We start from the raw sequence: 13,192 nt of genomic DNA on the forward strand, positions 1-13,192 counted from the left end.
ATCACTGACACTGACTAGTCCATGGTGGCATGATCCCAACTTAGCCAAATTTGCATTGGTCATCTTGCTTATTGTCTTTTTTCTTTTGCCGTGATAGTCAGTTCTGAAGACTATATGTTATCGATGATTCCTGATTTCTTATTTTCCATTACCAGTTTGAGCTGCAGTGTTCGAACCGTTTTGAGTTTTTTTTTTGAGGGGGGGAATCTTTTTGAGTTGATGTTAAAAGCAAGGTTTGTGTCGGGGGTGAGGACGTGAGGTATAAGATATTCCCATTCAGGAACAAACAAAGCCCTAGAATTTGAAAGAGAATTTGATTGGAGTATTGGATTAAAATGGAACTTATACCATACCATCGGCAGGCAGCATTTACTTTTTACGTTGAAATGCAATGGAATTATGTAACACCCTAAAATTCACAATTTCAATACTATTAAATTATTTAGAATTTATTTGATTTTGTTTCAGGATCTCGACACATCAGCCTAGCACCGGCCCAGCTCCGTTTCTTCTCTCTCCTTCTCACTGACACCCGAGATGAAAAATATTTAGATATTTTTTATGTTATACTTGGAATAAAGTACATTTCTCTGAACTACTAAACTACCAACGCCGTCTGATTTATCATCTCACATGTGACGTACGGTCACTTAAGACACCCTTACGTGGCGCTACAAAACTGCGTCAAAACCACCCTTATGGTTTCAAAAGTTTACGGGAAATGGAATTCTGTTTTTTGTGTGGTGGAAAGTTAAAAATCGGACTTGGGCCAAGTGGACCCTTTCTACTACTTCAGTGGTTTTCTTGAGCATAAAAGCCCAGCCCAGCCCAGCCCATCACACCAGGTATTGTCACCGGTAGAAATTTGGCAACAGCGGCGGTGGTTTACTTCTCGGAATCACACGAAAACCCTCGCCGGCCCATCTCTGTCTCCCTCCTCCCTTGGCCTTCCTTTCCTGGCGGCGACGACTGGGCGAGCGGCGGCGCCATTCGTCACGTCTTCGCCAGGACCTTCGCCGGCGACGAGCACCCGCCAGGTTTGCCCGCCCCTTCTCTTCCCTTCTGCCGTGCGGAATGGAGCACCCGAAACCCTAACAAAGCTATTTGTATTCGGATCTGTCCCAGTTGCAATATATTACCTACTAAGTTCGATTTTGTTTGCAAAAATTATCGGGTGTGCATGTGTACACCCATGTCCTATGCTGGGTCCGCGCCTGCCGTCTAGTGTACTTCGAACAAGCATGTGTTGCTTGCTGTGATTTTTCACACTAATTGTGCTGACAGAAATTCTGAAGACAGTTCTTGTGAATTTTTAGCCATACAGATATTATTGTATCACATCCATAACGCCCAAAATGTTCAACTCAGGGTGCATGAATATTATAGGCCACTTACAAGTCACGTTGCTAATGTCTGCATCAGAGACTTGGTAGTGTTATGGTTAATGTGACAATACCAAAAGTCTCATACATGTTTGGCTGTAGAGAACCTCTCCGAGCACCTGTTCATCATAGTGCAGTCTTTGACATAATGGTTTGATGTGATAGAGTGACTAGATGATATGTACAATTTATTTGCTTCTCTGTTTGCTAGATGGTAGTACTAAATTACATTGACAGTTCTGAAATCTTGAATTCCAAATTTTGCAGAAATGGACACATCAAGCCCTGCAGCACTCGTCAATGCAGAGATTCTGAGAATGTTTCTTGGGCGAAGAGTGCGCACGGTGGTTCAAGTCCAACGCATTGAAGGTGGAATGGTTTTCGGCCAGTCCACTGACGGGCGTCCGTTGACTATCAAAAGTGCCATGGACATTCCTGTATCGCACTTCATGGAGGTTTATGGAATTGCTGAAAACGACCAGACCATCCGTGCTGAAGTTTGCACAGATTTTGGTCCCAACTTTGGTGAGATTTGACATGCCTATAGTGTTTGTCTTTGCCCTGTGGATCATAGTAATGTGAACTGTTAGCATACTCTGCTTGCTCCATGGTTTAAACTTTCCCACATTCAAGCTCATTAGAGCATCTCCAATAGGAGTCCTAAATTGGGTCCTATCTTGAAATATAGGGCTTAAGAGAAAAAAAAAATAGCCTCCAACAAGAGTCCTATTTTACAAAAAACTGGCAAATCAATTTAGGACTCAGTCTCCCGGGTCCTAGATATGGGACTCAATTGGTTGGGTCCTATCTCCCTTTTGCCACGAAATCTAACTAACAGAGACTTCTTTCCCCAATGTCTCCGCTCCAATCTTTCCCCAATTAGTTGTAAATGACATGATTTGAGACCCCGCTGTTGGAGTATAAGCTTTTTTTTTTGGGCCCTAAACACATCAAATATATCCCTAATACAAATTATAGGACCCAAATATAGGACTCATGGTTGGAGATGCTCTTAGCTCTTATATCTTCCATGAAATCACATGATTGTAGTGTACCTATTTCATTCTTTACAGTAACCTATGAACAATAAGGAGCAAGTGAAAAAGAAGTACTTTCTGTCCCCTTTTTCCCTTAACCTGTTAAATATTTGGGTTTGTTATTCCTGGGTAGCATGAGCAAACATTTGTTTTGCCATCCAGAACTTGATCTGATTTTTAGCATATCAGAGCAGCCTGAGTGATTGATGTGTTTACACAATTGCAGATTAAGAAGTTCTTTTCCTCTCAATTATTCAAACTGCCCTCAGTATTTGTGTATATGGAAATTAGATCTACAATTAGATGCTGGGTGTTTCTTGACCTAGAGCAAAATTGGCTCAAATTGTTACAAGGAATGTGGATCTTCTTTTGTTATTTTTTTTAATGTGTTCTAGCTACCTTTGCAAGTTTTAGTCTTATCCCCCAAGTGGTGTTAAATCTCTCAACCATCATCTTAGAATGTATTTCAGGATGAGAACCATGTTATCTGGTGGGAAATTTAATCATGTTATCTCCAATAACAATAGGAGGAGCTCATCAATGGTGTGAAGTTTGTTTAGATGTATTTGTTCTGCACTTTGGGTGCAAATAAATAATTTTACTTAGGCTCTCTTTCATGCTGCCTCTTGCTGCAACAGCTTTATTCTACACAACATTCATACTCATTTACCCCTACCCATAACACAATTTTTGTCGTCACCATGTTTATCTGGCAGATGCCAAGGCATTTGATGGGTTGTGCAAGCTCGCAAGTGACAAGTTCAAGCACCTGTTCCTGTAAAGGTCATCATTGTTCGGAGGACCTTTGGCCGACTAAAGCTTTTTGGAAGCTGATGACGTCTCTAGATTTAAGATTTTGCTAAATGTTCCAGCATTCAGCCCAGTACTGTTACTTAATAGTCAGTATTGGACAGCTATTATTACGTATTAACCCAAGCAGTGTTAGGACTATGAAGACAAGCGAAATCTATCATGTAGTTGAAGAACTTATGATCTTTCCTGCTTCTAAGCAAAGCAAACCTAAGCTTTATGTTGCTGTCACTTGCATTTGGATCCTGAGAAGTTGCCGTAATGGTCATGCAGCTTAATGAGAGGGGCAAATAATTCTAATGTGCTAATTGCATGCAATACCTGAAAATTCTGTGGTTTGATGTGGTCTGTCACCTAATTCATACAGGCGAATCTGTATTTCATGTTCAGGAGCTACTAAACTTCAGTAGTATCAAAGCTGCTAGATCCTGAAACCCTATTTTCAGTTGAAATTATTTGGTTTAATGCTTGTGATTTAAGTTTTCGTGTAAGTGATTCTGCAAATGTGTCCTCAAATGCACTCAGTATACGTGATGGTTACTCAGTAGTGGCATATATGATGATGCTGGTGATTCTTCGATTGTTGGGGTTGTGGTTTCTTAGTTGAAGAGTGTTGTTTTGCTGAGTGTTAGCTAGTTTGGTATGGAAAGAGCTACCAAAAGTGGCTCTTGCTATTTAGATTCTCCATGTTAGGGATAACTAAACCAGTGCCAATTCGACGACATCGTTCTCTTTTATCTCTCGACAGTTTTTCAGTTGCATGCGCCTACAGTTTTTCGTTCTTCAGATTTCCTCAAAAAAGGCTGATGGCCAACGAGCTACGCTGAATGATTCCTACAACGAGATCCTTCGAGGTTTCAACACTAGTATCAAAACCGCCTGACAGTGGATGGTTTGGTGGCATGCTGCTATCTAAACTATAAAAGTGTAAACCTGTGACAGCGATACCCCATCTTTCACCTGACTGCAACAGGAACAAATTCAAGACGCTTAAAAGAACAGAAAAGGTCTCTTTTGTTCTTTTCGGCTTCATCCGGAGTCCTGCAATTGTCACTACCCAGCTCAGCTTCTGCAACGAAGTACTCGGATTCCTAGAGAAAATGAACACGAAGCTTTGCAGAATAATGGTGATGGTGATAACAATGGTTTAACAACATTCAGGCGGCAAGTCTTATCTACCTCTTTCCCTCCCATGTTTCCAACTCCTTTCTACTCGCCATTTGTGGGATCAGTATTAGCCTATTATTTAGCGGAACAAGCGTCAGTAGTAGCATTTGTATCATAATTTATCCTCAACTTGTTATACAGGCCGTCTCGATTACCCAGTAATCAGTTAGTTAAGACTCATTAATAAGAGATATAAAGCTTCGTCTATCAAACCAAACGACACAAGAACAAATGGAGTTTTCTAGGAATCACCAATGGACGACAAAAGCCCGAAAAAATCTTGCATTTGTTCCCTTTAAAATAAAAACCTAATCATACTCCATAGCATATCATCAACAATAACAAAATTTCAATTTACATACTTGATTTCTGTCTCATGGATAAGCACTACTTGAAATCGAATCATTTTCCATCGAACCCTTGCGATTTCTTGAAAACGCCGTGAAATGCGACACGCCATGATTTTTTTTCTTTCCTTTTGGACTAATAACCACACCTCTTCGAATTCTTCCTTGCGCTTTCACCGGGAGGAGAGGGGATGCATGGACTTGGCGAGCCCGTAGCTCCGGGCCCCGAAGCCCAGGCACCCGAGGACGAGCCCCTGGCGGTACGGCAGCGACGTGGTGCGCCGCGCACCGCCGCCACCCGGCGCCCTCTTGGCCGGCCCCGGCGCCGCGGCCCTGTCCGACGACGTGGACCGGCGGCCCGGCTGCGGCGGCGCTGGCGCCGGGGCCGGGCCGGGCAGCAGCGCCTTCCTGGACGACCGTGACGGCCAGATGGACGCCGGCCAGAAACCCATCCTGCCGATCTCGGCGCCCGGCGCCTGGTCCGCCCCCGCGCAGTCGCCGCCCGTGCGGGCGAGCAGGTCCCGCAGCGATATCCGCCGCCGGATGTTCTTCGCCGAGGACGAGGAGGAGGAGGAAGACGAGGACGCGGAGGGGTCGGACGTCTCCGCCGCGCCCCCGGCGGCCCGCGGGATCCGCGGCGGGGATGCCGACCTCGCCCGCCGAGCGGCCCGCGGCGTGCGTCCGCCGTCGCGCTCCCGCTCCGCTTCCCCGCCGCCATCGTCGCACTCCTCCCACTCCTCCTCTTGCAGACCCTCGGCCGCCTCCTCCTGGCGGATCGGGGAGAGGCCGCCGCAGCCGACGCGGATGCGGCCGGCGACGAAGAGCTCATCGGCGGAGCTCATGACCGCCGCGGTCCCCTCGGGGCCGCCGCCGGGCCCCGTCGCGCCTCGCGCGGCGAACTCGAAGTCGTCCCCCGCGGCCGCCCAGGAGTCGCCGCCGGCGGGGGCGGCGAACTGGGGCTGGGACGAGGCGGCGGTGGAGGAGGGCGGGGAGCGGAGGATGTAGTGCACGGGGCTCGCCGGCGCGCTGAAGAAGAAGTAGCTGCCGCCCGCGTCGTCGTCCGCGTCGCCCTGCATCCTCGGCGGAGGCCAACGGGCGGAGCGGGGAGTCAGAGAGAGAGGGAGAGGGAGAGGAAGGGGCAGGAGTCGGGGAGGCGCGCGGGGTTTTCAAGGGAAGGGAGCGGAAGGCAAGCGGGCGGCGAGGTGCATGGGCGAGGGAGGGAGGGCACGCGTAACGGCGGGGGTGGTTTGCATCTTCGATGGATCGTGTGCCGGGACGTGGTCTCCTGCCGCGTGCGTTCTGCTGCCGTCGCGGGGTGGGGTTGCGCGTAACTTCGCCTCCACTCTGCACAACAAGTTTGTTCCCTCGGCGATCACCAACTGGCCGATCGATCGGCCTACTACACAAGATGCATGCGGTTAATTAGTAATGACTCGACCACTGGCACGACTTTGTTCAGCTGAAATTGGTCGAAGCGGCTCCAGAAGTTAGTTTCCAACGGGCACATCAGGTAGAATATTGTATCATTATATTGTCCGTGGTGCGCTCCTGCGCGCTGACTCGTGGGTGTAAGGATCGTGGAAGCACCAGCCTCTTGATTTCACCTCGTTTAAATGGGAGCACTTGGTGGGCACCGCGCCAATAACGCAGGGTTTGGAAAAATCCGTCGAACGCAGAGCTACAGCTGGTAGCTCATAAAGCGGCCTTCAATTCTTTTGCTCGTCAATTTGAAAAGAAACGCAGTTTGAATTTCGAAGTTTCTCCCAACAACGGGCTTGAAAAAACCAAATCAATACCGAGGATTAGGATCCGTTTGGATCCAAGTGCTAATGAAAAAATGCTAGATTTTAGCACTGGCTCGTTCAAACGGGAGTGCTCGTAAACTTTAGCAGGCGTATAAATGCTAATATGTGCTAAAGTTTAGCGCTTAACTTTAGCTTCTCTAAACATGCCTTAAATCGATTGGCGTGTGCGATCGCGATTTGACGCCCCGGCGGGTCAACAATTAATTTATTGCCCGACGACTCCGATCATCAAACTACGCGTTTGCTTGTTTAATTGTTTGTTAATTTGTTCGTTCGTTCGGTAGACTTGAGGTGACGGACGTGAGGAGCACCAGCGGCACGCGCTGATGGCTCTCCTCTCCTGGTTGGAGAGCACCGGGGATGAGCGGGGACGAGACGAGGCGAAACGGTGGCAGGTGGGCGCTGGTGGCCATGGTGATAGACTATAAGTAAGGTGACGGATCAGCCCTCTGCAGTAACTTAAACTCGTCGGGAGGCTTTTCAATTTTCTTTTTGTTATCAGCAATGGAGCTAACATAATTTGATCTATTCATCTTAAGGATTGTTTGGAACGGAGGATTATTCTCACGTTAAAATTATTCGGGATTTGTTCGACTTCCTGCAAGATTACTGCCCTCTAAGCATGTCCTAATGTTTTCCTTTAAGGTCCTAAACAATTATCTATCTCTCTTGTCTACTACTGTATGCACTACCTGATGGTACTAGCCTTCAATTGGTTAATGCTGATCGTTAAAGTCCGTTTTCCATTTTGTAAACTCTTTTTTTTCCTACACGCTTCTCTCTACATCTGTCCATTTGTTTGTCGGCAAGATAGCCTCTTTCAGCTTTCCGGGGGACCTTGAAGCCCCAACTAATAATCTTAGCCAGAGTACACACTCCTTGCATTGGATTGCAAGTCCGAAAAAGGGCTCCTGGATGCATTGCCTCGTCGGTTTTCGCTTCAAGAAAAGAAAAGGACTACGAATCCAAGGAAAGAAGTCCGTTTGGATTTGCACGAGAAGAGACGACGGTGCCATGGTGGCTCGCTCGATGATCTCGGGCCCTGTCGGCCTAATGGCGGTGCCGCCGGCATGTTTACCGGGCGCCTGCTGATCAAGCATGTACAAATCGTCCCCTAATCTCCGAGCAGGGAATCCGAAGCACTGCTAATTAGCTCGCCAGTTTATGGTTCCGTGTTCCCTTTGTTATTTCCCGGTGATTGTTCTCGTTGTATTCTTCTTCATCTTTCTCCTTGACTTTTCGGTTTTATGTGTGCAATCCTAAACGCAGTTCTCCTGCGTGTTCTTGAAAAAGAATCTTTATTGTAAAGTAGAACATTTTTTATGCAATTGTAAAGTACAAAAGTAGAACCATTTTTTATGTAAAAAAAGAATAACGGATCGAAGAAAACTATGTGAAGGCTGATTATGATAAGGTGGTTGTTGGAGGCCAGGGTTAGATTTGGTTGGCGACCTGCTCTCGGCACATCCAGGAGTCTACGGGGCAACTGCTGGTGTAGTGATGCACACGTCCTCCCGAAGCTAATCAATCGATTGGTGTGGGCCATAGTTCAGAGAGGATAAGCATTCGCAAAAAAAAATAATTCAGAGGATAAAATGGGTACTGGTCGCAAGTTGCCACCAACTCATTTCTATCTATCCTTACAAATATCAAAACAGAACTCGGAGAGAGGGTCAGTCTCACATCAGAATGAACGAATACAGAGCACTGAGCAGTGCTCAGCTTAAACTCGGGAGTGAATCCCACTTAAGCCTAATCTGCTGACCGACCGAACCAACTGGTGGCAGTAAAACGTTAGATCAGTGGTCAGTGAGCTTCTCTGAATGTTTCGGTAATTATTAGAATTTTCAACGATTTATTTTGTGACTCGTGAAGCTTGGCTACAGAGACGTGCGGTGCGGTAAGGAAATCAACTACGAGAGTGGTAGTACAGGCGTGAGTACTTTTGGCTGTTTGTTGATATGCATGTGTTCATGATAGCGTGTAACGTTTTGAGTCACCTTATAGTCGAGCAAAAAAAAAAAGTACAAAAAGGAGGCATGCAGATGTCTGGGCTTCTTTACAAGGAAGCGCTTGCGCATCTTGAAGCTTTCTTTGTCCTGGCAAGAAAGAAGCAGCTTCAAAATGATGTGCACGAGTGAAGTTAGAGCTGGGCCCATGAAAGGCAAACCATTCTCCGTTTCTTTGTGGGCCGAAAGCACCTCGTGTGATTTTCTCGGTGGGCCGGCCCGCAAACTTAGACCGAGCGAGCGGAGCTTTTTAAAAAAAATAAAAAAATAAAATTCGAAAAAGGAGCCGGATGGCAAAAATTCGGAAAATGGGTACCTCCCGCCCGTTGATCGGACGTGAGGCGTGGGGCCGGGGACCTCCCGCCCACCCAGCGGGCGGGAGGTCCAAAAAAATTTCGAGGCCCCTCCCGAGGGCCTCTTCGCGAATAAAAAAATTTTCTTATTCGCGAAGAGGTCCCTAAGGCAGGCCTCCCGCCCGGCCAGTGGGCGGGAGGTGCCCCTGCTTATGATTTTTGTTATATTTTTTTAGAATTTATGTTTCACAAACTATTTGAAATTCAGACTTTTTTCAAATACAAGATTTATTCGCCATACTCTTATATATGCATATAAAATTTTAATTCAATTTTACGAATAAGATTACGGTATCTAAAAATCGTACGAAGATGGTTAAACGATAACGTTTTGCAACGTAGAATCCAAATATTACGATAGTACGATACATGAATCCATTAAAAATAAAATAATATGATAACAAACAAGTTTAAATATACAAATACCAAGTCACAGTTATAATTACAAACACAAATACTGATATGTCTTTAGTCAATGCGGCAAATATTACAAATACACATCCAGGTCTGATACAAACTCAACGCGGCAAATATTACACATGAGCAAAAACGCTCAAATAAAATTACAACTAAATGATGCCTGATGACGTAGTAGCACTCAATCGGCGACGTCTCCCACTCCTTGATGCAACCGGAGGTCTTCCATCTGTAGCATCACCTGTAGGGCCAGCTTCAGCAGAACTGGGGCCAGCATCATTGTTTGGACAACGTTTATACGTGTGTCCAATCTGATTACAAGCACTGCAGCGCTGTATCCTCGGACGGAGCTCTGACTCATCCATATCATTACGAATACGCCGTGTCTGATGGCGCCCTCTCTTAACCCGTGCTGATCTTGGATCTGGAATATATATAATAGCATTCGCTGTCTCAGTAAACGATCCAACCAAACGGAAGCCATAGATCTCATACTGCCAGGTGCTGGCAATTATCTCCTTTCTGAAGTAATGGGAAACATATATATCGACAGGATGTCGAATATCCGCACAAGCAGCCGTTACATGAGAACACGGTACGTGCAGCAACTTTAGCCTCATGCATGAGCAACAACAAGTTCCATCAAACTTGAGAATGCACTCCTTTACAGGAGTTTGATGTCTCATGCCACGTCGCGCTCTGTCTTTAGGAGATACCTCAAACTTGAGGTCCTGTGTACCACATTGTCGTACGTGGTGTAGTCGGGCGCTAGCTGCCTTCTTAGTCATATATTCTGTCATCATTTTCCCAAAATATCTGTCAGGATCTTGTATGAATGCCTGATTTTTAGTGAACCGATCCCTAAAGTAATCGGTACACCCGCGGACGATGAATTCCACAATTGCAACCAGTGGAAGCCCACGAACACCACACAGCACCTAATTGTAAATCTCGGCGAAATTGGTAGTCATTATGCCGTACCTTGCACCATCGGTATCGTAAAGTAACACCCACTTCTCTTTCGGTTCATTCTCAATCCATTCAGAAAAGGTTTTCACCGCTGATCCAGACCTTCTGCGAGTACGTGCAGTACCTGTTGGCAAAGTACACAAAACCTCTGCTTCATCCTGTGCAGTTCTATTTTTTTATGCGTCCTTGCTTCTTTTCTTCCTGGTCAGTTCATCAAGTTTCTGCCACTGCTTGTTAAATTTTTGCTGATTTGTTTCCTTGCATAGCCTCTTGAACATATCCATAAGGTGCTTGTTCTTAAATTGCCTGAAAAATTTTGCACCGATATGTCTCATGCACCACCTACTGCGAATATCACGCCACTTGGGCAGCTCTCCGGTCTCCACACACCCCTCCTGCAAATCTAGTATTGCCCTCAGTATGCCGGGCTGACGATCATGAATCAGGCAGACATCTTCCATATCCCAAACGACTGCAAACTTAACCCGTTTCAGGGACCAGTACCAACTGTCTGTGTTCTCACTCTCAACAAAAGCAATGTCTGTGTTCTCACTCTCAACAAAAGCAAAATCAATTGGAACCAATTAATTGTTTCCATCCACTTCAATAGCTGTCAGCATTTGCAATCTATACTTTCCTGTGAGAAAGGTCCCATCGATGCATAGTAGAGGCCGGCAGTGTTGGAATGCGTTAATGCATGGATCCAATCTGAAAAAGACCCGCTGCAATATGTAGGGCGGACCTTCTCCTCTGTCTAGACTTTTTAGTTTATAATAGCTTTCAGGATTTCTCTGACATAGGACAGCCAGCAATCGAGGAATATTATCATTTGCAGTCTCTAACGTACCAAACCTCATATCCAACACCTTCTGTTTTGCACTCCACGCCTTGCTGTACGAGATGGTATACTTGTACTTTTCCTGAATATACCTGATAATAGACTTTGGTTCATATGACATGTTCTCTACTATCATCCCGTACATCTCATTTGCGATATATTGCAATGTAAGGTTGCGATGGGTCTTCTGCACCCCCGGCAAATGACATGTGTGCTGAGTGACAATTGAGCATTCCCAATAATTTTTTCATTTACCCTTATAAGCATGCACCCGCCACGGACACCCCTCCTTCACACATACCACATCGTACTTACGAGATTTGCACTCGACTGTTTTAAACTCTCGCATAAGAGAGAGACCAGCACTTAACAGCTTCCTTGACCTTTTCAATTGAGTGGTACCTCGCACCCTGGACAATTTCATTCTCTCTGCAATCCGAAGGCACGCTAGATCCGTCATCTACGACAAGATGACTGAAGTCGCTGCTTACCCATTCTTCAGACACATCATCATCATCATCAGACGAATCGGCATTCATTGCTTCATCCAATTCACGTTCTTCGTCTTGCAGCTGTTCAACAATAAAGGGTATGTTCTCGCCCTCATCGCCACGCATTGAGGTGCTGCGGTGCCACCTGTCTCAATATTTGCCTCCTCAAGTTCTTCATCAATATTTTCATCCCCGGAGCAGCTTCAATGTTTATCAAAGGGTTCTGGTGCACACTGACAAGAAGTACCAATGGCCACTGCCAATGGCTTGCATTTTGCAGATAAGTTAACCAGTCCTCGTTGCTTGTAAGTGGCATCAGCTCCCAGATCAAAGCGTGAGTGGTACGATTTATGACGCACTAAACACTCACAGTGTGTGTCTCCTGATTAATCCTTAATCCCCTCATTAACTAGTTGCATAGGGATTCAAATGTCCTCTCGTGCGGTCTGGTAATTCATTTGACCGCACAGTTGAATTCACTTAAATCTACCCCATTCAGCCCATAAATCACATTTCCTTCTTCGTAATATATACTGAAAATACCTTTCTCAGAAGACATATCTGTCAAACATTAATAAACTAGTTATACTACATATTAATACACAACGACCCTAAGTTTCAGCGATTCCCAGATTCTATTTTCCAGAATCTAAACTATTCAGAATATAAATTATACTAAAAACAATTGAAAATACTAAAAACTATTCAAAACATAACTACTCTAAGAAATATTTCCTAGATTATAATTATTTTGAAGTAATTATACGGCTAGAATGAGAATATACCTCCAAATCGACGTGTGAACAGGGCTTCGCCGCTTCCTCTTCTCTCTTCCTCTCCTCCCTTTCTTTTTTTTCTAGTTTTTGCAGAATAAAATGATATTTTTAGGGCACGTGGGGGCTTATATAGCCGGGGGACCTCCCGCCCGACCAACGGGCGGGATGCCCCTCGGCACCACCTCCCGCCCGTTGGACGGGCGGGATACCCCCGTAGGGATCTCTTCGCGAATAAGATAACTTTCTTATTTGTCAAGAGGCCCTCGGGGGACCTCCCGCACGCTGGATGGGCGGGAGGTCCCCAGCCCCACGTTTCCCGCCCGATCAACGGGCGGGAGGTACCCATTTTTCGAATTATTCCCAATCGGCTCCCCTTTTCCGAATTTAATGTTTTTTATCCCCATTTTTAAAAAAAGTCGGGCGAGCTAGCTTCTCCTCCCGGGCGGGGTGAGTCACGGCCTGCTACCCTCGGTCCCCAGGGGTGCCTGGTGAGTCCTCACGCACAACTTTTGACATGATAAAAGATGAGGTTAAAAAGGCGTGTTTCTTCAGGAAAGGTGCCATGATGTGCGCCGATGGGGTGGAGATGACAGCCCCTCGGATGATGGCCGCACGGGAACTCGCTCTAGCCGACTCGTGTCACGGTCCATTCCAGCATGGAGACCGAGATCGAGCATGGTGGTGCGGCTCACTGTGTGCTGCATGAATCTGCAGCCGCTCCGGAAGGCACCCCTGCAACTCCCCGGCCGCCCAAAAGCGCGCGGCGCTTTGCGTGCGTCCCTTTCCCCGGA

At 46.3% G+C, this 13,192-nt stretch overlaps 2 protein-coding genes across 2 annotated transcripts; one reads left to right on the plus strand and one right to left on the minus strand.

Annotated features, from left to right (window-relative positions):
- Positions 1-894: 894 nt before the first annotated feature.
- On the plus strand, positions 895-3,568 carry LOC112893191 (replication protein A 14 kDa subunit). Its single transcript, XM_025960391.1, has 3 exons — positions 895-1,037; positions 1,650-1,907; positions 3,136-3,568. Exons 2-3 carry the CDS (start codon positions 1,652-1,654, stop codon positions 3,198-3,200), a joined length of 321 nt encoding a protein of 106 aa, XP_025816176.1. The 5' UTR covers positions 895-1,037; positions 1,650-1,651; the 3' UTR covers positions 3,201-3,568.
- Positions 3,569-4,618: 1,050 nt separating this feature from the next.
- On the minus strand, positions 4,619-6,250 carry LOC112893186 (translation initiation factor IF-2-like). Its single transcript, XM_025960386.1, has one exon. It carries the CDS (start codon positions 5,817-5,819, stop codon positions 4,917-4,919), a length of 903 nt encoding a protein of 300 aa, XP_025816171.1. The 5' UTR covers positions 5,820-6,250; the 3' UTR covers positions 4,619-4,916.
- Between the last annotated feature and the right edge of the window lie 6,942 nt (positions 6,251-13,192).

Source organism: Panicum hallii, chromosome 5 (genome assembly GCF_002211085.1).
Source record: "Panicum hallii strain FIL2 chromosome 5, PHallii_v3.1, whole genome shotgun sequence".
NCBI lineage: Eukaryota > Viridiplantae > Streptophyta > Magnoliopsida > Poales > Poaceae > Panicum > Panicum hallii.